Source organism: Phoenix dactylifera, chromosome 5 (genome assembly GCF_051530095.1).
Source record: "Phoenix dactylifera cultivar Ajwa chromosome 5, Ajwa_hap1_PhDact_Kaust_v1.1, whole genome shotgun sequence".
Lineage (NCBI taxonomy): Eukaryota > Viridiplantae > Streptophyta > Magnoliopsida > Arecales > Arecaceae > Phoenix > Phoenix dactylifera.
Window position 1 is genome coordinate 33,498,823 of NC_143194.1, and position 23,555 is coordinate 33,522,377.

A 23,555-nucleotide genomic window follows, 5' to 3' on the forward strand; every position below is an offset into this window, starting at 1 on the left:
TTAATCATTCATTAAACCCTAATCATGAAAATAGTTCCCTATATATAGGGCCCAAATACACAACTTGCATAAACCCCCCTTACACAGAAATAAATCCTAATGAACCCACAAATAACACAAATAAGCCCTAAAATGCAAATAAGCCCAGAAATAAAATAAACCACAAATAAACCCTAGAATGCAAATAAGCCCAAAAATAAAATAATAAAATAAATATGCAAATAAACGGGTCTGGCTCAATCCGGGGGCTCAGGATCATCTGGATGAAGGGCTCTGATGTCCCTCAACCATGCCAAATTTAAAACAAATTGATGCTCATAAAGGATTGATTTTGATAATAAAAGAATGTTTGAGTACTTTATTGATGAGTTTAAATTGGAGCGAAATTAAAAAAATGCAGGATGCTTCAAGTACTATAGTGTTTAGGAGGCTCAGGAGTCTCCACATTTTTAGAGTTGTCTCAAGGGCTGAGTAAAATAGCTAGCTTGGCAAGAAGTCATCTCCAACCTAAGAAGAGTCATCTCTAATGAAGAGAACTGAGCTGTAGAGTCATAGAAGTCATCTCCGAACATAAGAGCTGATCATCAGAATAGGAGGAAACGCTCTAAATAGAGGAGCCGAACTGTAAAGACTTAGGAGCTATTTCCTGAAATCTGGAGTGGACCTGTTCAAAAGGAGTCAACTCCCAAGTCGAGGAGTCGACCTGTGCAAGACCAGGATCCATCACGCATCGGGAGCCGGCACTGCAACTTCAGGGGCCCCCAAGCAACAAAAGTCGCCCCCCAAGCAACCGAAGTCGTCCCTTCTGCAGCACGCTGACCATTTCAACGGCTAGTCGACTAAAAATTGAAAGCACGACATGGCATTTAATATACTCCGGCGGCTACTTCGAGACCTTCTCTATATGTACATGCAACCTCTGCATTTAAAAAGAGAATGAAAAACAAAAAAAACAGTGGAAGAAAAAGAGAACTAGCAAGAAAAGATCAAGAACACAAAAACATTTGCGAGAGCGCTTAAAGCCAAAAAGAGGGACAAACATATACTGCAGATATCCACTTCTTTTCTACGGAGAAGCTTTTGCTCTGTAGTCTATTTACTATGTTGTAAGCTACAAGATTCAGGGTAGGATCTCGTGGGATAGGCTTGGCCAGCATTCGCAAATTAGCTGGTACGTTTGAGAGTTTCAGGAAGGAAACTCTAGCATAAAAGCTTTGGCCATATTCTGAAGTTGGTTGGCTATGAAATCATGTAAATTACATAGTAAAATTTTTAAGAAAAAGTTTGGAGAGTGAACATAGAACTGGGTTGCTCCAAATCACTATAAAACTTTGTGGGTTCTCTGTAGGCTCTTCTTTCTTTTCTTTTGTTTACTGTTCCATTGGTTTGTTTCTTACATAATTCTTCATTGCTCTGCTCCGTTACAACACTATACTCATGGCATCTAAGATAATCTAACTGTAGTTAAATTTTTTAAAAGAAACCAATGTATCCTCCTTTTCGTTTGCTAGCTTGGGCAACACAAATTTTAGCGTTACACAATTTTCTAATTTTCCAAATGCTTTTAAGCTTTCAAACGTATTACCATCACATAATTCAACAATCTTATTTAAAATACTTCCATCATGAGAAACCCTTCTAACTAGTTCTTTTAATACATTTACAACATGATTAATTTAGCTAGAATGTCTTATTAAGTTATATCTATGCTTGATCCATACTTTAGAATCTTTACTGAAAAGTATAATTAAAGCATAATGCTTATTTTCATATGATATTTTTTTGAGAAAAAATATACAAGATTAATATCTATTTGAGAGCCCGTGTGACTACGTGTTTAATTCCACATTAGTTGTGCATTGAGAATATCTCTAGTAGTTATAAAGGACTAAAGAACCTAAATAAATTATTTTGTTAGCCTTTTCTAGCGGCATCTTAGATCGTTACAAATGATATCAAGGCGAAGCCGGCCCATGATTTGAAATTTAAACCTTTAGCCTTCCAAGGGTGCTAAAACTTAAATGGATGGGAGTGCGTAAAGCTCTATATAGATATGTGTTGGGTCACATCAGTTACGCACTAGAGAAATGTTGGATATTTATATAAAATCAAAGAATTCAAATCATACCTTATGAGTATCCTTTTCAGATGAAGAACTAGTCATTACAAGTGATGAACTTGGTCTTCTGGCTTTCACTCCCAATCGACCAAGCTAACCTTTAACTTAAGCTCCCAGTCCAGCCGACTTGAAAGAGATTCGAGGATGGAGACGGACTATAGATCATGGGGCATGAGAGAGGAAGATATTTATTAGCGTAATTTCAGAAATCATGTAACAATCTATATCAGTTCATAATATTTTTTTTTTATTAATGTGATTCCATATCAGTCTATATTATTTTTCTTTATTAGCATGATTTTATTAGAGTGATTTTGGAGATCACATAATAACTTATATTACGTAACAACTTCAACCTCAAAATTCAGCATATAATGAAGGCATAATGAAGGCGCTCTTTAGTTTTTATTCGAATTTTTATTGAAATCAACATTTTACCATGTCTTGTTACATACAAGGAACAATTAGTTTGGCGAGTGGCAGAGCAGTGCTGTACAAGCAAGTCTCACATACAATAGGGACGGCACTTAAAAATTGTTTCTTATGTAGGGGTACACCACCCAGCATGTCTATATACATCAAACAGCTACAACCTCAAATGGCTCATGAGCGTTTATCGGTAGTTTAGCATCTCTCTCTCGGTAATAACATTCAAGGAATGCTTTCAGAATATGCTGTGATTCACATAAACTACAACAAACTTGCAAAACCTTAAAACGCATTCGTGTTCAAAAGGATAGTATAACAAATATTCTTCCAAAGTATATGCCACGTAAGCTTGAATAAGAGTCCATATTTTTTGAGGTTGGAGCAAATGTCTAGGGTTTCTTACAGAAATGGCTATTCACTTTTCAGTTGGTTGTACCGTGCAAGTTATGCTCGTCTGTTTCCGATGCAGTCTGATCTTACTTGAGATTCAACCTAATAGATTTACGTTCACGTGAGCATCCTGGCTTCACTTATTTGTTATTTCCAAAAAAAATTATAAATTATGTCTCTGCCTGGTCTTGCATACTTTAGAATGCACGAGTCGGTGGGTCTGCGCACGTGCTTATCTCTGCATGCGTATGAATGCATGCTTTGTTATAGAACAATAAGCCAAACCCGTTATGGCAACCCAGGCAAGAGTCATCCAGGCATATTCTTAAACCTTTATACACCCAGGCCGTTGCTTAAGAGCCCAAGACAACAGCCTACGGTAACTTTGTTTATACACTGTTCAGCAGAAAGTCGACCGAAGGCATATTCTTATCTATATTGTTCAGTAGACAACATTGCTCCAAGCCATCAGCATACTAGAAAGTGTTCGACGAGGGAAAATCATGCACGACAATCTTACTCGCTAAAAATATGACGTATGTTAAAAAAAGACTAAGCTTAATCAAATTTCAATTAAATCCCAAAATAATAACAGTACCTTCATGAAAGAGTGCAGGGCGTGAAGATAAATTACAAGGAATACTTTACAAGAAAGACATGAACGGCCATGAATTGCAACCACATCAAGCCTTCATTTACCTATGTTTCCTTTTTGCAGCAAGAATTGGTTGAATTTGCAATTGCCGGTAAAATGCCTGGTGGAAAAGAACACGAGTTTGAATGGCTGAGACGACAGGCATCCATGCCAATGCTGCTATAGGTGCAAAAAGCAAAGAACCCATTCCATAGTCATAAGCTTGAGCAATAACTCGGATAGGCTCCCATATTCCATAGTCTTCTATCTTGGGCCTCAAAACTTGCACGATCTGGAAAAAGAAATAGCCGAGTATTGATCAGCAAAAGCATTGCGCAAGCTAAAAGTAATCACATGGCACAAACTCTACTTACCAACAGCAGTCCCCAACCAGTGGGTAGAAATGCAAGACAGCATACAATCAAATCCATAATCGAGAGTTCGCATATCCTTGAAAGAGTAATCATGCAAGCTATCACACCCAGAAATAGCACCAGTTTTAAAAACCTGAACACAAGATGATAATTTGTACTAAGATGCCGACGCCCCTCATTTACAGCCTGCAGCAGAGTCATATGTGCATCAGACAAAAAAAAGGGATTATACTAGTAACTTAGCAATTTCTGCAAAGTCGAACAAGTACCAAAAAAAAGAAAGTGCATGCACATACCTTAACTGATACAAAGACGGCAACAATAACAAGCCAGGAGAGCACATACACCGTGAAATTTTTATTATCTTGAGATATGTCAAGGTGATAAACTAGTCCATATTGATAAATGAAGAAGCGCAGGGAGAGAAGTACTTCGAGAATTCTAGAACTCAGCCCTGAGTGCCGGAGATGAGCATGTTCAGCATTCCACCATGATTCCCAGCTCTTGTCAGGCTGTACTCCTATACCCCCCTGATTCTTCATCCACTTGTTCCACTCTGTCCAGTCTTCCACAATCTTCCGCCAGACAAATCCAGAAGGATTAAAAAGGAAAGGAGCGCACAGCCATGTTCCAGCCATAAACCATGTGGAGTATGTGACCATGAAATATACCATAGTGCTCTCATAAGATTTCCTAAACATATTATAAACAATCAAGAGGAAAAGCAATTCAAATCCTTTGACGAAGTGGCTGCGAGAGTATAGTTGATAATTTTCAGCAAAACTTGCATGAAAAACTACAAATCTGCGGCCTGTTGGTCTGTACTTGGAACCACCATGAAGGATTGTTCGACCAAAATAGTGGGCCTTTGTTCCAAGGGAAAATGTGAAAAAGACAGATGCTAGCTGCAATTGCATGAGAATAAAATCACTCAAGGCCAAACGAAATCCTTTCTCCAAAGCAAGCTCCATCACCATTGGTAATCCTGTGAGAAGACCTAGTTGCAGGAAAGACTGGGATGCAAGAGCTGTTTCTAAAGATTTTATGTTATGCATCTGAGCCTCAGCCAGTAGCGCTTTCTCCACTCCACTAAGAACCAAGTATAGCTGCCCATAGAGAAAAATATAAACCCCGAGTATTGATATCTGCAAAATTTCCCATAACATTAAACCAACAGGTAAGAATAGACCATGTCATGAGTAATCAACATAAACATATCCAAGTGAGGGTCTGCATGGAGCAACTGGTGGTTCAGAAAACTAACCAACAAAACAATGATGCATGTTACAACTCTGTAAAAAATTTGTGCAAGTTTTCTAAGCAATCAATTGTTCCTATACTAAATAAAACTTAGTGGCATATTGAAAGAAGCCCACATTTAAAAGACAAAAAGGAAAAACAGTAAAGAAATGGAATTCTCGTTGAATTTATTATTCCAATATATATAAATGCAGGCAGACAGAACATTAATAGAAGAGTTTCAACAGAGTTCTTTACATACTAGGATGTTGAAGTAAAATCCAACTGTGGTGAAATAACAAGAAAGCATTCGAAAAAAGTTGAAACGTCTTCCAAGACGGTAAATGTCACGGCTCAGAGTTTGTTCACTGTTTCCATTTGCTACTTTAGCTTCAAACTTGGATATCTGGTTAAGACCAACATCACGCCCTTTGCCCACTTGCATGTACTCATTATGAGTTATACATCCGCAACGTAGCGTGGAATTATATCCTGTGAAGAGACTCATGATATAAAATGTAATAATAAATGTAATCAAAACATAAAATAAAACTTGTCCACTTCTACCTGCGAATACACCCTCGCTCAAATTGATTGTTTTAGATGCTTTACTTATGCCACCTCTAGTTATGTGAAATACCCTATCAAACACATCTGGATGACCATAATGAAATCGTACCCTGGATATAACAAAAGTGTATGACTGGATTAACAGTTCTTTGATGAGGAACAAAATTTACTAAAGACATCATGCCATGCATTAAATAAAATATACGAAATAGTTTTGTATTAGTAGATCAGACAGAGCTATTTCAAACTGCAATCCCTGAATATTTATAGCTAATGTCACACGGTTGATCTTATGCAAAAAAAATAAGCAAGTATCTACCTATTGACATTACTGTTTTAGAATTTCACAAATATGAACATTCAGTGTACTCCGCACCTGAGGGGATTCGCAAGAAAGCGCTGTCCAATGGTGACAAAGCTAGCCTCTTGATAAGACATAAACCCAGCAAGAGATGAAACACTGCATTTAGGGAAACCAAGATGTGAAGGATTGTTTTATTAAACTAAGTGAATATTGATCCTTGTCTTTATGGTGCATAATCTATAAAGAATATGCTAGGAAAGAGGGCTTAACCTTCCCGTGAATACGTGTTCTCTAAGCCCAAGTATGGTTGGGTGGTGCTCTCCATGATTTTTAAGAAATTCTTGAAGAACATTTCTCATTTTATAGGCTTCTTCCAGATAGTTGTCCTGAAGAACCAAAATATGTTCAGGTGAAAGAGAGAGGCAGTGAAAGAGAATAAAAAGAAGTATATAAAGCATATACTTGGTTCATATCAATTGTCTGGAGGGCTTCACCACGAGTAAAAATGATTGCATGATTCTGGTTCTCAGGCTTCCCTTCCCCAATAATTGGAGGACCAGGAAGCTTGATACGAAATATCTCCTGTAGATGTCAACAGTAAACCAATTACAAACATGCATTAGAGTTAACATCAGTATGAAGTTAAAGTTTTCAAAATATCCATAAGGTTCTCTTGGAAAAAATGGACTGGTATTGAAAACCACCATTTAGCGATGCTACATTTGCTTCCTCTTTATGCCAATTTTGTGTATTCTCTTCATCAGCTTGTTTAGGAAGGTAAGAATTTGCACCTTAAGGATTTTCATGCTCCGTTTCTCTCCTTGTCTCAGCTTTCGGAAACCATGTAAAACCATTGATGCAACACAAGGTGCAGCCAGCAAGCACCATGACTAGGTAGATCATGCCAAGCATCGTAGAAGCCATTGGATTCACAAGTGAAGACTTTAATAAGCAAATATTTGATTTATTTTCATCCCATGAGCAAGCATGCGAGCGACAGGATCTTATGGATTTTTTGATTAGGGACTATTGAATTTTAGTCAGGATTCCATATTTATAGTACAATAACTCTAGCATATTTTCATATTCTCGAGTCCTATTAAGAGTATGATTCTCTATCGGTTTAAATGCCCGAATCAGGGTTAGGGATCATATTCTATAAAATATAAATACGCATCTAATGCATTGTAAGGGGTAGCCTTTTGACATGTTAACAATTTTTTTTGAGAGTTTCCTTCACCAAGCGAAGGATCTTCAATCCAGTTTACTTCTAGTTCCATGTTAATTTTTGAAGTGCGACTCAAATATTTGCTTGTTGAAGTTTTCACCCACAAGTCTGCTGGCTCCTGCGAGCATGGCATAGTCTAGCTAGTCATAATACTTGTTGGTCGCACCCTATGCTGCATCAGCCACTCCAAAATTTGCATATGTTGCCCTCGCTCCTTCCATTCCTTTTGCTACCCTTCCTCCCATTCTCCCTTGCTTTTATCACATCACTTTAGCTCTCAACATGGACCCCTGACTAGCTGCACTGAGATTCTATGTGAGCAGAAACCCGCCATAGACCTCACTTATTCAATCTTAGATATTTAAGAGTGAATAAAGCTTGGCTTTCTAGATAGGTCAATAAATTATGATCCTTCTCTCCCTTTGTTTCTTTCTCTCTTGCCCTAGAAGTTCCATAGAAGTAAACTCGCATACATATCCAAGGCTTCCATAACCCACAGAATAAAAAAATCACCCCAACTCACCCTTGCTCCTACAAGTCATCAAGCAACTTCATTAAAAGTGGCAACCCTAACCCCCATCCTCTATCTACCCACAACACCCCTCATCGGGGTCTCCACTGACGATGCACATAGAATCTCACCTTGTAGCAAACACCAACAATCACCAAACAACTTATATCCAATATCAAATATTGAAGGGCGACTAAAACTTGGTTTTATAGATACAAGGACAATAACTTATGTTCCTTCTCCCCCTCCCTTGCTCTGTCTCTATTGCCCAATAAATTCCGTGGAAGCATGCTCGCCTTCACATCCAAGAATCCTCTTCTTGCCCATAAAGAACAAAGTAATTTAAGTTTATGCAGCTGAATCTGATCCATGATTTCTGTCTAGATTGGGATGGTATATAAAGGAGAAGGGCTCAGCAACCAAAAATAGTGATTGGAGAAGAGAGAGGGTTAAAAATAGTGGCAAACAAAGACATTGAAAAAACTTTAACTTCACAGAAACATCTATGCAAAATATAGCTGAAGAATCCAAGAATAGTTGATAAGCTAAAAGTAGTTGCATGGCCTCAACTTCTTGTCAGACATTCGATGTGAAGGCACATATGACTTATTGTCTGTACCGAAGATAACCGAAAAATCATAGATGTGATTGGAGAAGAGAGGGTTAAAAATAGTGGCAAACAAAGACATTGAAAAAATTGTAACTACACAGAAACATCCATGCAAAATATAGTTGAAGAATCCAAGAATCGCCGACATGAGAATACGTGTACCGGTACAAAAATAAATGTGTGTACAGGTTAATCAAGCAAGTGAAGGAATTCCATCAGCACTAAAAAATAAATTTAGAATTAAAAAGCTGCAAAACTTTGATCATTCCTTTTCTTGTTATGGTCATGAGGACCAGGAAACTTAAGCTTATGAGCAGCATAAAGGATATTAGGTATCCAAAGGAGTTCATCTGCACATAATTAAGCAATTGTTTCATAAGAAGAGACAAAAATGAGATGCTGGATAATTGTTTCATAATTAGTCATGGATAAGAAGATGTTATTTAAAATTAAAAAAATTATGGTTGGAGTTATCCGTAGTATGAAATAACCTAAGAGTGCTTGTAATTAATTTTCTTCTAGTCATTAATATTGAAAGGCCAAGAAAAGAATAAAGATATGGAAGTGGTGTGGTACATTCCCCATATATTGATACTCAGTTAGTTGTAGGAGATGATTCTAGTCAATGGTGAGTCATATTTGTTTCACTTGTAAACCTAGATCAACTTTTGGCATTACATCCATTCTAGACAGATCCCACCCTCACACAAAACGTGATTTTATTAGTTTTCTGTAGCAAGTCTATTGATATCTTTATTTGACTAATACCAACCTGAGCTCAATTTATCTTAACCACCTTCTAATTCACACTTTATGGACTGAAAATATATGCGCCTATCAAATACAAGCATCTTTTTCTGGATACTTCTTTCCATGTTTGAGAGAACCAATTTTATGCTTTTGCAACCAAGCATGCTGTTGAACTCAGCTCCATTTCAAGCTTCTCAGGGTTATCTCATGTCGATAGGGGATACCCACTTGGTTATGCGCAGAAATTCACTTAACAACCCTGAAGATTAATCCAAGCACATGGCTATCTGACACAACTGTATTTTCTACACAATTCTCCTACAAGCCAACTCTAATAATATAATAGGATGCATCAATATCTAAATTCTCAACACAACAAAAGTAAAATAAATACAACAAAACAAAACAAAAGTATCTTTACAATAATGTTTCATAATGTTTAACACTTGGTTATCTGCCTGGCTTATAATGTTTCATGTGTTTTAGATTCTTTTTTGTTTTTGATCTCAATTCTCGGTACTAGTATCTTTGCAATAGGGTACCAATATCGATATATTTATGGCACCTTATGGTACTGATATATGGTATCCTGTTGTGCCAATAAAAAAAAAGTGAAATGTGATGTCAACACAACATGGTATAGAGGGGTATAACAATAATCAAAACCTCATTAGTAAGGTATCATATGATACGAGATGAAGAGATGTATATTAATAAGTTGTCCTTATATTATTCCAGTAAGAGAATCTAGTTTAGACGCATCACATGCATATCAATAAATACACCCAAAAAGGGGGTTCAAATATTTGAGTAACTAAAACTTGGCTTGGCAAATATAAGGTCAATCTATGATCCTTCTCTCCCTCCCTTTTTTTGTTTATTGCCAAAAATTCCATGAAATTAAGGTCAGCTTTGTGTCCAAGGATCCCTTCACACATAAAAAGTGAAGCAAATTTAGATTTTAAAAAGTTGAATATGATCGATCAAACATAATTTTGTTTAGATTGGGACAACAAACAACATACCGTAGAAGGGCTTTCTTTCGAGGCCCTAAACTACCACGTCCCTCCACTCACCCCAACCCTTGGTTCTCCTTAGGGTTGAAAATGGGCCTGAGCCAGCCTGAGGCGAATCTAGCTAGGCCAGCTTTGGGTTGGGTTCTAGGCTTGGACTCAATAGGAGTTATATTAAATTCAGTTTCGAGTTATAATGCCCATATAGAAACAGACGTAGACCAAGCTCGGCCTAAAGCTCGACTTAGAGCTAGATCTGGCTCGACTCAATTTCTAGCCCTAATAACTCAATCCCCATGCTTGTAGCCCCCCTTCTCACCCCACTCTACCCATGCCCTATCTTTTGATCATCTCTCTCGGAGAGTCTTTGTCAAATGGAGTCCTCGGACTTCAAATCCTCATGATATCTAGAGTTCACATGATGTGAGCGAGGGAGATGTAGCCGTTACACTACATCTTGATTGACTGCCGTGGAATGGGCAACTAAATCCCGATGCCGACCAACTTGGAGCTAGAACTTAAGGCGATGAAAGCGAAGGATTAAGCTAGTCCTCAAGGGTCCCCTCTCTCTATGTGCCCTAGTTGCCTAAAAGAAAAGGAATAGCCTCTCCACTACTGATGCAGCCCCACCACTTTCTCTAGCCCCATCAATCCGTCTCCAACCTCGACGGTTCTCTTCTTGGGGATCTCATAACTCTCGAATTCTCCCTTCCATTGGGCCTACATTTTTGGACCAGCTGGGCTTAGTTAGGTTGGGCCCATTTAGGTTTTAGTTTCGAGCTCAGGTCAGGTTTGGGCCTGATGTTGGAAAAATTTTTCGAGCCAAATCCTGACCTCAAGGTCGAGTATGGGCTTAAGAAAAACCCAACCCGACTTGGCCTAGTTCCAACACTAGTTCTCCTATACTCTTTTCTTCCACCAACAATAACCCGACAACTAGCAATCATGATGGCTACATTCTGATTTTGGAGATGGAGAAGATGTTCCTCCTGCATTTACCCAATTCACTCTTATCCTCCCCAAAATGCTTATCATAATTCCCACTTCCTCTGCCTTCTTTAACTTCTCATACCCCCCCCCCCCAACCTTCACATGTCCCCTTATCTATTGCCCTTGCTCCACACATCCCCTTTGCCCTATCCTCACTATCATGCCGCTTTTGCTCTTGCCATAGACCCTGACCAACTGAACTTAAGTACACCTTGCCCCCACCACCATCTTCCTCACTCTTCATCCATCCACAACACCACTCAGCTAGAAGTCCCCACTAATAAGCGAGCAAAACCCCACCCTGTGGCCAACCTTGAAAGCCCTACTTCCTAGAACCTTGTTACATCCGACCTCAAATATTTGAGAGTGACCAAAATTTGGTTTGGAGATATAAAACTAGGGATCACCGCACCATCCCGAATCAGGCAGTTTAGGACATATTGAACTGGGCCGATCCTTGACCAGGATGGTTCGATGCTTCAAAATGGGTAAAAAAGGATCGTTCTCACATTCGAATCTTCAACTAAGCAACTTGTCTCTCCCTCTCTTGTTCGCTTTCGTTGCTTTCTCTGACCAGTTGCCCTTGTCTCACGCTCCCTTGACCAATGCCAAAATACCATATCTCCCGCTCCCAAGTAAGCCCCCTATCCCTCCCTCTCCCGCTCTCCCCTCTCCCTTCCTCTCTCTCCCCCTCCATCTCCAAGGGTTCCCGCTAAGGTTTCTCTTTCCCCATCCCTTTCCATCTCTCTATCTCTCTCCCGATGTGTCCATGGAGATCCTCATCGGGTTCCATCCCCTTCCTCCCTCAATCTCCCTTTACCTCTGAGGATGATAGTGTTATTTTGATGATTAACAAACAATTATCCAAAGCATGCTATAAGTTAAATTGATACTTCATTTATAAGTTCATTACTCTCAGTACATATGCTTAATTGAAAATATATATATGGTCTTGTTCATTTGGATGGATCTAATCTTGAGAATGCAGCAAAGTGTGAATTGAGTCGACCTATAGGTTGATTGGGTCGACCCCGGGACTTAAAGGAATCATCTGGCACACTCCTGCAAAAACAGCACAAATGAACAGTGAGTTGGGTCGACCCAAGGTAGGCATGAGTCGACCCAACCTCCAAAGAACCTCAAAATGCAAAGGAAAAATGCTCTCTGGATTTACTGAGAGGGTCGACCCACACAGTGGTTGAGTCGACCCAAGCTTGAGTCGACCCAAACCCTGAGAGGGTCGACCCAAAGGCAAGACAGAAAGACAGACAGAAAATGGTTCTCTGGAATTACTGAGAGGGTCGACCCAAGAAGAAGTTGAGTCGACCCAAGTGAACTTTGAGTCGACCCAAACCCTGAGAGGGTCGACCCAAATGGAAGACAGAAAGACAGACAGAAAATGGCTCTCTGGAATTACTGAGAGGGTCGACCCAAGAAGAAGTTGAGTCGACCCAAGTGAACTTTGAGTCGACCCAAAGAATGGTTGGGTCGACCCAAGTGAAGGAAGGTTGAAATTCATGTTTCTGTGTTCTCTGAGAGGGTCGACCCAAGGAATGTTTGAGTCGACCCAAGGCCAAGTTGGGTCGACCCAAGGACAGGTTGAGCCGACCCAAACACGGGCTGAACAGTAACGGATAGTTCTGCAGATGTACTTTTTGTCCTTCCCAAGGTCAGTAACGGCTAGTTTTTGAATTCTAACCATTGGGGCTTGACCAAAGAAGGTGGGAGGCTATTTAAAGGGGCACTATTCATCAGAGAGTAATATCTTTTGAGAGGTCTATCAAAGAATACACAAGAATACAAAAGTGCCCTAATCTTCTTCATCAAGAGCTTCATTCAAAAATCAAAGAAAGGGATTGAGCAGATTCAAAGAGGCATCAAGAGCTCCTTCCCCCATTGAAGAGTGAAGCTTCCTTGACAAAGAAGAGCCAAGCGACTTCAAAGCGATAATTTCTTTCTAACTCTTCTTCATTGCTCATATTGTTCTATATGCTCATTTAGGAGTTTAAATCTTTTCTTTTCATTTGTTTGAATACTTTGTAAAGGTTCGTTGGTGAGCCCGCAAAACCAACAAAGGTTTTTGGTAAACCCGGAAAACCAAAGTTGTAAAGGTTCGTTGGTGAGCCCGCAAAACCAACAAGGTTTTTGGTGAACCCGGAAAACCAAAGTTGTATAGGTTCGTTGGTGATCCCGTAAAACCAACAAGGTTTTTGGATTGTGAGCCCGGAAAACAATCCAACTGTAATCCGCGAGATTATAGTGAATTTCCAAGGGTACGCTTGGGGAGTGGACGTAGGTGCTAAGGAGAGCACCGAACCACTATATATTGTTGTGTTTGGATTGTGTTTGTGCTTTCATTCTCTCTTGCTTTACTTTCTATTCTTGCATTAGTTTAACTCACTCTAATAACCTAAGTAAGCATCCATCGCATTTAACTAAGAAAGTTTTAAAAGCACTAAAGTTAAGAAGAAATCAATTCACCCCCCCCTCTTGGCTTGTCACCTTGGGCAACAAGTGGTATCAGAGCAAGGTGCTCTAATAGTACTCATTGATCTAACAATCAAGAGTTAAAGATCATGACAACCCAAGTGGGATGTGCAATGAGTGAGGGACAATCCACAAATAGACCTCCTCTATTTAATGGCACAAACTACACATATTGGAAAGCCAGAATGAGGATATTCATTCAAGCCTCAGATTATGAACTATGGCAAATCATCACTAGAGGACCTCACACACCCACACTTAACATAGAGGGCACTATCATACCCAAACCAGAAATGGATTGGAATGAAAATGATAGAAGATTAGCACAGTTAAATGCAAAAGCTGTAAATATACTTTACTGCTCTTTAGATGTAAATGAATTTAATAGAATATCCACTTGCACCACCGCCAAAGAAATTTGGGATAGACTTGAGGTCACACATGAAGGGACCAATCAAGTTAAGGAGTCTAAGATAAACATATTAGTACACAAGTATGAACTGTTTAAAATGGAATCTACTGAGTCCATAACTGATATGTTTACTCGTTTTACTGATATTATAAATGGGCTTAAGAGTTTAGGAAAGTCTTATTCTAACTCTGATTTGGTGCGTAAAATTCTCAGGTCTCTACCAAGGAATTGGGAGGCCAAGGTAACCGCTATTCAAGAAGCAAAGGACCTCAACACACTGCAGTTAGAGGAGCTTCTAGGATCACTCATGACCTATGAGTTGACAATGAGGCAAAATTCAGAAGATGAGGTCAAGAGGAGAAAGCCTATTGCCCTAAAGACTACCACCCCTAGACAACAAACTGAATCGGAAGATTCAAATGATGATGAAGATATTGATGAAGAAGGGATGGCAGTGCTTGGGAGAAAATTCAGAAAATTCATGAGAGGTAAGAATAGATTCCATAAAAAGAAGCCCTTCATTAAAGGTAACTCAAGCAAAGAAAAGGGTAAGGACAAAGAAAAGGAGAAAGAAACTCCCATTTGCTATGAGTGTAACAAACCCGGGCATTATAAGATAGATTGCCCAGATTTGAAGTGGATGGCAAGAAAATTGAAAAAGAAGAATTTTATGGCCGATTGGAGTGAGAGTGAGGAATCAAGTTCGGAGGACGAAGATCATCAAGACACGGCCCAAATATGTCATATGGCCAATGACGATGAGGTAGATTCTGAACTTGACTGTGATTTTACTGTTGATGAATTACATGATGCATTTTTAGAACTCATGGAAGAACATAAGAAAGTAATTAATAAAAACAAAGCTCTAAAAGAAGAAAATCAATCTCTCATTAAAGATAAGATAAAACTGTCTCATAACTACGAAACATTAAGTAGGAAACTTGAAAATGAAACCAAGAACTTAATTGCTGAAAATATTAAGTTAAAAGAAGATGCTGAAAAATATAAAACTTTGGTAGATAAATTTACTCTTAGTTCTACCAAATTAAATTTGATTCTTGATAGCCAAAAAGCTGTATATGATAAGGCCGGTTTAGGATATAAAACAAATAGGAAACAAAAATTATTAAAGAATATTTTTGTAAAAGCTAAAAATGAAAATATTACTTGTTATTATTGCAATAAGTTAGGACATAGAGCATATGAATGTAACTTTAGAAAGTCTAGTCAAAACAAATCAAGTAATAATCAAAAGATAAAATTCAAAAAAGTTTGGGTTCCAAAAGGAACATGGAGTACTAACCCTAAAGGACCCAACTTAGTTTGGGTACCTAAAGTTTCTTCTTGATTTTGATTGCAGGTGTGTCTTGCAGCTGACAAAGTTGAAAAACGTTGGTATCTAGATAGCGGCTGTTCAAGACACATGACTGGTGACGAAGATCAATTTGTCACCTTGGAACCAAAGAATGGTGGAGTAGTAACCTATGGAGACAATGGTAAAGGGTATATCATTGGAAAGGGTAAAATTTTCATTGCTCCATCTGTTTTTATAGAAAATGTCTTATTAGTTAAAGGTTTGAAACATAATCTTCTTAGCATAAGTCAGTTTTGTGATAAAGGATTTAAAGTTACATTTGAAGCATCTGTATGTATAATCACAAATCCTAAAGATAATAGTATTGTACTTGTAGGACAAAGGCAAAGGAATATTTATTTAGTAGATCTTCAAGAATTAGGCAAGAAAAATGGTTTATGCTTAATTACTAATGAAGAAAAGAAAAATGAAACTAGTTGGCTTTGGCATCGAAGACTAGGACATGCTAGTATGGAATTAATATCAAAACTAGTTAAGAAGGAGTTAATAAAAGATGTGCCAAAATTGACTTTTGAAAAAGACAAAATATGTGGACCATGTTCATTGGGAAAACAAACTAAGTCATCCTTCAAATCGAAAAATGTAGTCTCAACAACTAGACCATTTGAACTCATACATATGGATTTATTTGGACCTACTAGAACTACAAGTCTAGGAGGGAAGAAGTATGGACTAGTTATTGTAGATGATTTTTCAAGGTACACATGGGTTTTATTTTTGGCACATAAGAATGAAGCATTTTCAGAATTTTTGAAACTATACAATAAAATCATAAATGAAAAGAAACTCACATTGGTAGCAATTCGAAGTGATCATGGCACGGAATTTGAAAATCAACACTTCGAGGAATTCTGCACTAAAAATGGAATATCACATCAATTTTCAGCACCTAGAACGCCTCAACAAAATGGGGTTGTTGAAAGAAAAAATAGGACATTGGCAGAAATGGCACGCACAATGTTGTGCGAGTCAAATCTTCCAAAGTACTTTTGGGCTGAAGCTATAAACACTTCTTGCCATATTCTAAATCGAGTCTTAATACGACCTATAACTAAGAAAACTCCTTATGAACTTTGGAACAATAGGAAACCAACTGCAAAATATTTTAAAGTATTTGGATGTAGATGTTTTATCTTAAATAATGGCAAGGAGGACTTAAGTAAATTTGATGCCAAGTCAGATGAAGGTATCTTCTTAGGATACTCCACATCTAGCAAGGCATACAGAGTATTCAACAAAAGAACCTTAGTAGTGGAAGAGTCGGTCAATATTATATTTGATGAGTCTGATAGTGAGTCTGCTAGGAAAGAAAGTATTGTTGATGATGATACAGGAATTATAGACTTTGAAAAGTTGAATATAGATGACGTGCCAAATCAAGATAAGGGAGAAGATTGCGTGCCACCACAACCCCAAGACGTGCCAAAAGAATGGAGGTATGCACATGGACATCCCAAAGACTTAATTATTGGTGATCCATCTCAAGGGGTAAGAACTCGATCTTCTCTTAGGAATTTAAATGATTATCTTGCTTTTGTTTCACAATTAGAACCTAAAACTTATGAAGAAGCTGAAAAAGATACTAACTGGATAAATGCCATGCAAGAGGAATTAAATCAATTTAAAAGAAGTAATGTATGGACATTAACTGAAAGACCAAAGCATAATTCAGTAATTGGAACAAAATGGGTATTTAGAAATAAATTAGATGAAAATGGAGTAGTTATAAGAAATAAGGCTAGACTTGTAGCTAAAGGATACAATCAGGAAGAAGGAATAGATTATGATGAGACATTTGCTCCTGTAGCTAGATTAGAAGCTATAAGATTACTTCTAGCATTTGCATGCTTTATGGACTTTAAATTATATCAAATGGATGTGAAGAGTGCATTTTTAAATGGTATTATTGAAGAGGAAGTATATGTAGAACAACCTCCAGGATTTGAAAATCATGAATTACCAAATCATGTGTTTAAATTGCATAAGGCATTATATGGATTAAAGCAAGCACCTAGGGCTTGGTATGATAGACTAAGTAAGTTTCTCATTGATAATGACTTTTGTAGAGGAAATGTAGATAAAACTCTATTTCTCAAAAGAATGGACAAAAATCTACTAGTGGTACAAATATATGTAGATGACATAATCTTTGGTGCCACTAACGATACTCTATGCAAAGAATTTGCTGATTTAATGCATGGAGAATTTGAGATGAGTTTGATGGGAGAATTAAGCTTCTTTTTAGGATTACAAATCAAACAAACCAAAGAAGGTATTTTCATTCATCAAACTAAGTATACAAGGGAAATACTGAAGAAGTTTGGTAATGAAAATCATAAGGGAATTGGCACTCCAATGAATCCCACTAATAAGCTAGACAAGGATGAAAAAGGGAAAAGTGTAGATATTAAGCTCTATAGAGGACTAATTGGATCCTTGCTCTATCTTACGGCTAGTAGACCCGACATTGTATTTAGTGTAGGGATATGTGCTAGATATCAATCGGATCCTAAGGAGTCACATTTAAGTGCAGTTAAGAGGATCCTTAGATATTTAAGAGGAACCACCACCATTGGATTATGGTACTCGAGAGACTCATGTCTAGATTTGCTTACATACTCAGATGCAGATTTTGCCGGATGCAAATTAGATAGAAAGAGCACAAGTGGCACATGCCAATTCTTAGGAAACAATTTAGTATCATGGTTTAGTAAAAAGCAGAATTCAGTAGCACTATCCACAGCCGAAGCTGAATACATAGCTGCTGGTAGTTGTTGTGCTCAAGTATTATGGCTCAAGCAACAACTAGAGGACTATGGTGTTAAACTAGAAAATATTCCTATTAAGTGTGACAATACGAGTGCTATCAATCTCACTAAAAATCCAGTTCAGCACTCTAAGGCCAAACACATAGAAATAAGGTACCATTTCATTAGGGATCATGTGCAAAATGGAAATGTATGCATTGAGCATATATGCACGGAAAAACAATTGGCCGATATATTCACAAAACCACTGAGTGAAGATAGATTCTGTATGCTCAGAAGGAAATTAGGTATATGTGATCCTTTTATTGAATGAATATGAAAGGAAGTTAGTAGTCTCATGATACATTCTTCTAACTTCAAAAATCCCATGAAACATGAGTCAAATTTGTTGTCTATAAATTTCTTACTCATGTATCAATGTCCCATAAGGAGCTTATAAGGATTAAAAGCGAGGAAAACTTTTTAGAAGCAAAAAGGGAGAGAAAACCAAGTTCTGCACTTGGGTCGACCCAACCCAGAACAAGGGTCGACCCAACGTTGAGTCGACCCAAGAAAATTCTTGAGTCGACCCAACGTCGGGACCCCACTGTTAAAAGGGGGCCCGAGAGCTCATCTAGGGCACTGTTTGCCCTTTGTCTTCTTCCGAAAATCCTTGTCCCCACTCTCCAATCTCCACTAGACTCCTCCAAACAGTAGATTTCTTTAAGATCTTGGAGAAATGGGTCCCAAACGAGCCGTAGCCAAAAGATCCGGAAGAGTGAGCCGAGTCCAACAAGAGGAAAGGCGCCCTACCGAGCCTTCTCCCATGTCTCCACCACGTGAGGCACGTGCGGAGGTCCCTCCTCCTCCTTCCCCCTCAGTGCTCCTTGCAAGATTTGCGGGGAGGCCGGTTACTACCGGAAGAAGGATCCATTCGGAGTTTTTCAACCAAGAAGGATTTCGAATTTGGGAATGGATCCAAAGACAAGGATGGGAGTATCTTTGCTCTCTTGATGTGGTGATATACCCCGGGTTAGTCCAAGAGTTCTACGCCTTCCTCAAGACTGGTATGGGAGGGCTTGTTTCAGATGTTAGAGGGGTTCGGATCCGTGTATCCGAGGAGAGCTTGAGTGAGCTTCTACACCTACCTTGCACGGGAGCTATTCCGGAAAGATCAGATAACAAAATGAGAGCTCTTCAGCTGATCATGGAAAATGAGAACTTCGATTTCTCTCAGAAGGTAATAGCTAGTTCTCTTTCCGCCGAGATGAGGTTGTTGCTTAATATGATAAATAGAATTTTATTTCCGAAGACCGGGAGATTCGATCTCATCTCAGAACGAGATCTTGCAGTTATGGAGTGCATGATTAGGGGGATTCCCCTAAATCTTCCGGCCATGATATTGAGGCAAATGAGAAAGGTAATAAGCAGCAACAGGGTATCATTGCCTTATGGCATGATACTTACATTGATCTTCCGTCAGCATGGGTTACCTCTCGAGGAGGAAGCATTCAAGAATCTGCAACCCACAGACACGTACACTGCACGGTCACTCATACGCATGGGTTATGAGAAAGTGAACGGGCAGTGGATACATACTGGTGCAGGCATTCAGGGTGAAGCACCAGAGGGAGAGGCACCAGAGGGTGAGGATGAGGAGCCTATGGATCATCCTACTGCACCCTCAGAGGCTGGACCATCGTCATCTGCTCCTCCGACAGATACGGATGACTTCTGGAGCAGGATGACAGAGCTCATGTCAGCTCAGGCGAGGACTATTACTGACGGGCTCACGAGCCGATTGGACGCCCGCTTGGATGTCATGTCTGCTGATATCAGTGATCTGAGGCAGCAGATTGGAGCACTCAGGAGAGAGAGAGAGACACATGGACCTTCTGTGCCACAGGCTGCTGAGTCAGAGATATCGGCACAGAGTCATCCAGCTCGACGTGCTCCACGCCAGACCCAGTCTCACCAGGCTCGACCTCCCCTCGCCACTTATGCTAGGCGGATGAGGACTAGATCCCAGCCATTAGATTCTCCCTAGGCTGATTTTAGCATTTATGTTTAGAGCCTAGGCTAGAAATCTAGTTCTCGTATGTATCTTGCCTTTTCTTATATGTATCTTGCTTTTTCCCTTATGTATCTTGTCTTTCCCTTATACCTTTAAATCTTGATTGTAGAACATTGTACTTTTCATCGTTTTGAGCATTAATATATGAAAATGTTCCTATTTTGATCAATGAAGTTTGAAGTTTGTTCGTTATTGCATCTTTTCCCATATCTATGTTTTTGATGATGACAAAAAGGGGGAGAAGAGAAGAGGAAAGAGTATATAAAAGAAGTTATGAAGGAAAGGGTATATAAAGGGACAAGAGGAAAGAGTATATAAAGGAGAAGAGAAGGAAAGAGTATATAAAGGGGGAGACGAAAAGATAAAGTATTCACTCTAAGAAAAGAAAGAGTATTTCATTTGAGAAGAAAGAGTATTACTTTTGTGAGAAAGAGTGAGTAAAGAAGTTATGAAAAGAAAAGAGAAATAAATGGGCAAACAAATTGAAAATTATATAAGAAAGCTTATATATCTAAGGGGGAGCAATTTGCAACAATGAAAATCACAAAATCAAAAATTTCTATCAAGTTTCAGAATTTGGCACATATAAATTCAGAATTTGGCACGCTCCTCTCGCACCCCGATACATAAGCTGAAACTCATAAAATTTTTGAAGTTTCATTGCTAATGAATTATAAATGAAAGGGGGAGCCATTCAAAAAGTCAAATTGGCAACTTTTGGATGATAAAGGGGGAGATTTCACAAGTATATATGAAAAGCTGAAATTCAGAAATTTAATCCCTCTTATAAACTGATTTTAAAGACAAGTATCAATAGGCTTATACTCTTTATTTTGTAATCATCAAAAAGGGGGAGATTGAGGATGATAGTGTTATTTTGATGATTAACAAACAATTATCCAAAGCATGCTATAAGTTAAATTGATACTTCATTTATAAGTTCATTACTCTCAGTACATATGCTTAATTGAAAATATATATATGGTCTTGTTCATTTGGATGGATCTAATCTTGAGAATGCAGCAAAGTGTGAATTGAGTCGACCTATAGGTTGATTGGGTCGACCCCGGGACTTAAAGGAATCATCTGGCACACTCCTGCAAAAACAGCACAAATGAACAGTGAGTTGGGTCGACCCAAGGTAGGCATGAGTCGACCCAACCTCCAAAGAACCTCAAAATGCAAAGGAAAAATGCTCTGGATTTACTGAGAGGGTCGACCCACACAGTGGTTGAGTCGACCCAAGCTTGAGTCGACCCAAACCCTGAGAGGGTCGACCCAAAGGCAAGACAGAAAGACAGACAGAAAATGGTTCTCTGGAATTACTGAGAGGGTCGACCCAAGAAGAAGTTGAGTCGACCCAAGTGAACTTTGAGTCGACCCAAACCCTGAGAGGGTCGACCCAAATGGAAGACAGAAAGACAGACAGAAAATGGCTCTCTGGAATTACTGAGAGGGTCGACCCAAGAAGAAGTTGAGTCGACCCAAGTGAACTTTGAGTCGACCCAAAGAATGGTTGGGTCGACCCAAGTGAAGGAAGGTTGAAATTCATGTTTCTGTGTTCTCTGAGAGGGTCGACCCAAGGAATGTTTGAGTCGACCCAAGGCCAAGTTGGGTCGACCCAAGGACAGGTTGAGCCGACCCAAACACGGGCTGAACAGTAACGGATAGTTCTGCAGATGTACTTTTTGTCCTTCCCAAGGTCAGTAACGGCTAGTTTTTGAATTCTAACCATTGGGGCTTGACCAAAGAAGGTGGGAGGCTATTTAAAGGGGCACTATTTATCAGAGAGTAATATCTTTTGAGAGGTCTATCAAAGAATACACAAGAATACAAAAGTGCCCTAATCTTCTTCATCAAGAGCTTCATTCAAAAATCAAAGAAAGGGATTGAGCAGATTCAAAGAGGCATCAAGAGCTCCTTCCCCCATTGAAGAGTGAAGCTTCCTTGACAAAGAAGAGCCAAGCGACTTCAAAGCGATAATTTCTTTCTAACTCTTCTTCATTGCTCATATTATTCTATATGCTCATTTAGGAGTTTAAATCTTTTCTTTTCATTTGTTTGAATACTTTGTAAAGGTTCGTTGGTGAGCCCGCAAAACCAACAAAGGTTTTTGGTAAACCCGGAAAACCAAAGTTGTAAAGGTTCGTTGGTGAGCCCGCAAAACCAACAAGGTTTTTGGTGAACCCGGAAAACCAAAGTTGTATAGGTTCGTTGGTGATCCCGTAAAACCAACAAGGTTTTTGGATTGTGAGCCCGGAAAACAATCCAACTGTAATCCGCGAGATTATAGTGAATTCCCAAGGGTACGCTTGGGGAGTGGACGTAGGTGCTAAGGAGAGCACCGAACCACTATATATTGTTGTGTTTGGATTGTGTTTGTGCTTTCATTCTCTCTTGCTTTACTTTCTATTCTTGCATTAGTTTAACTCACTCTAATAACCTAAGTAAGCATTCATCGCATTTAACTAAGAAAGTTTTAAAAGCACTAAAGTTAAGAAGAAACCAATTCACCCCCCCCCCCTCTTGGCTTGTCACCTTGGGCAACAACCTCTCCCCTCTCTCTCCCCTCCCTCTCCCTATTTTCGGTACATCCTGGAACGACACTGTATGGACCAATGTTGTCCTAAACCAATCACTGGCCATACGACCTCTGGTACCGATTCATCAAACCTTGTACAAAGCAATAAGTTATGTTCTTTCCTTCCCTTTCATTATCTATCTTGTCCTAAAAGTTTCATGAAAGCAAGCTCACTTTTGCATCCAAGACTCCTTGAGCCTACAAAAAACAAAGCAATCCCCTCAATCCACCCTCACTCCCACACCACTTTAGCTCTCATTGTGAGCCATTGATGCAACACAAGGTGCAGCCAGCAAGCACCATGACTAGGTAGATCATGCCAAGCATCGTAGAAGCCATTGGATTCCCAAGCGAAGACTTTAATAAGCAAATATTTGATTTATTTTCATCCCATGAGCAAGCATGCGAGCGACAGGATCTTATGGATTTTTTGATTAGGGACTATTGAATTTTAGTCAGGATTCCATATTTATAGTACAATAACTCTAGCATATTTTCATATTCTCGAGTCCTATTAAGAGTATGATTCTCTATCAGTTTAAATGCCCGAATCAGGGTTAGGGATCATATTCTATAAAATATAAATACGCATCTAATGCATTGTAAGGGGTAGCCTTTTGACATGTTAATAAATTTTTTTGAGAGTTTCCTTCACCAAGCGAAGGATCTTCAATCCAGTTTACTTCTAGTTCCATGTTAATTTTTGAAGTGCGACTCA

At 38.9% G+C, this 23,555-nt stretch overlaps 1 protein-coding gene across 2 annotated transcripts in view; it reads right to left on the minus strand.

The window, feature by feature from the left end:
* Nucleotides 1-3,475: 3,475 nt before the first annotated feature.
* Nucleotides 3,476-23,555, minus strand: part of GSL04 (glucan synthase-like 4) — a 48,937-nt gene continuing 28,857 nt past the window's right edge. For both annotated transcript variants that reach the window (XM_008785713.6, XM_039129178.3), the window contains 8 exons: nt 6,522-6,641; nt 6,330-6,445; nt 6,132-6,215; nt 5,753-5,865; nt 5,448-5,677; nt 4,243-5,091; nt 3,947-4,132; nt 3,476-3,864 (listed from right to left, as the gene is read on the minus strand). In XM_008785713.6, the coding sequence (XP_008783935.1) occupies nt 3,634-3,864; nt 3,947-4,132; nt 4,243-5,091; nt 5,448-5,677; nt 5,753-5,865; nt 6,132-6,215; nt 6,330-6,445; nt 6,522-6,641 (1,929 nt within the window). In that variant the 3' untranslated portion in view covers nt 3,476-3,633. The remainder of the gene's footprint in view (nt 3,865-3,946; nt 4,133-4,242; nt 5,092-5,447; nt 5,678-5,752; nt 5,866-6,131; nt 6,216-6,329; nt 6,446-6,521; nt 6,642-23,555) is intronic.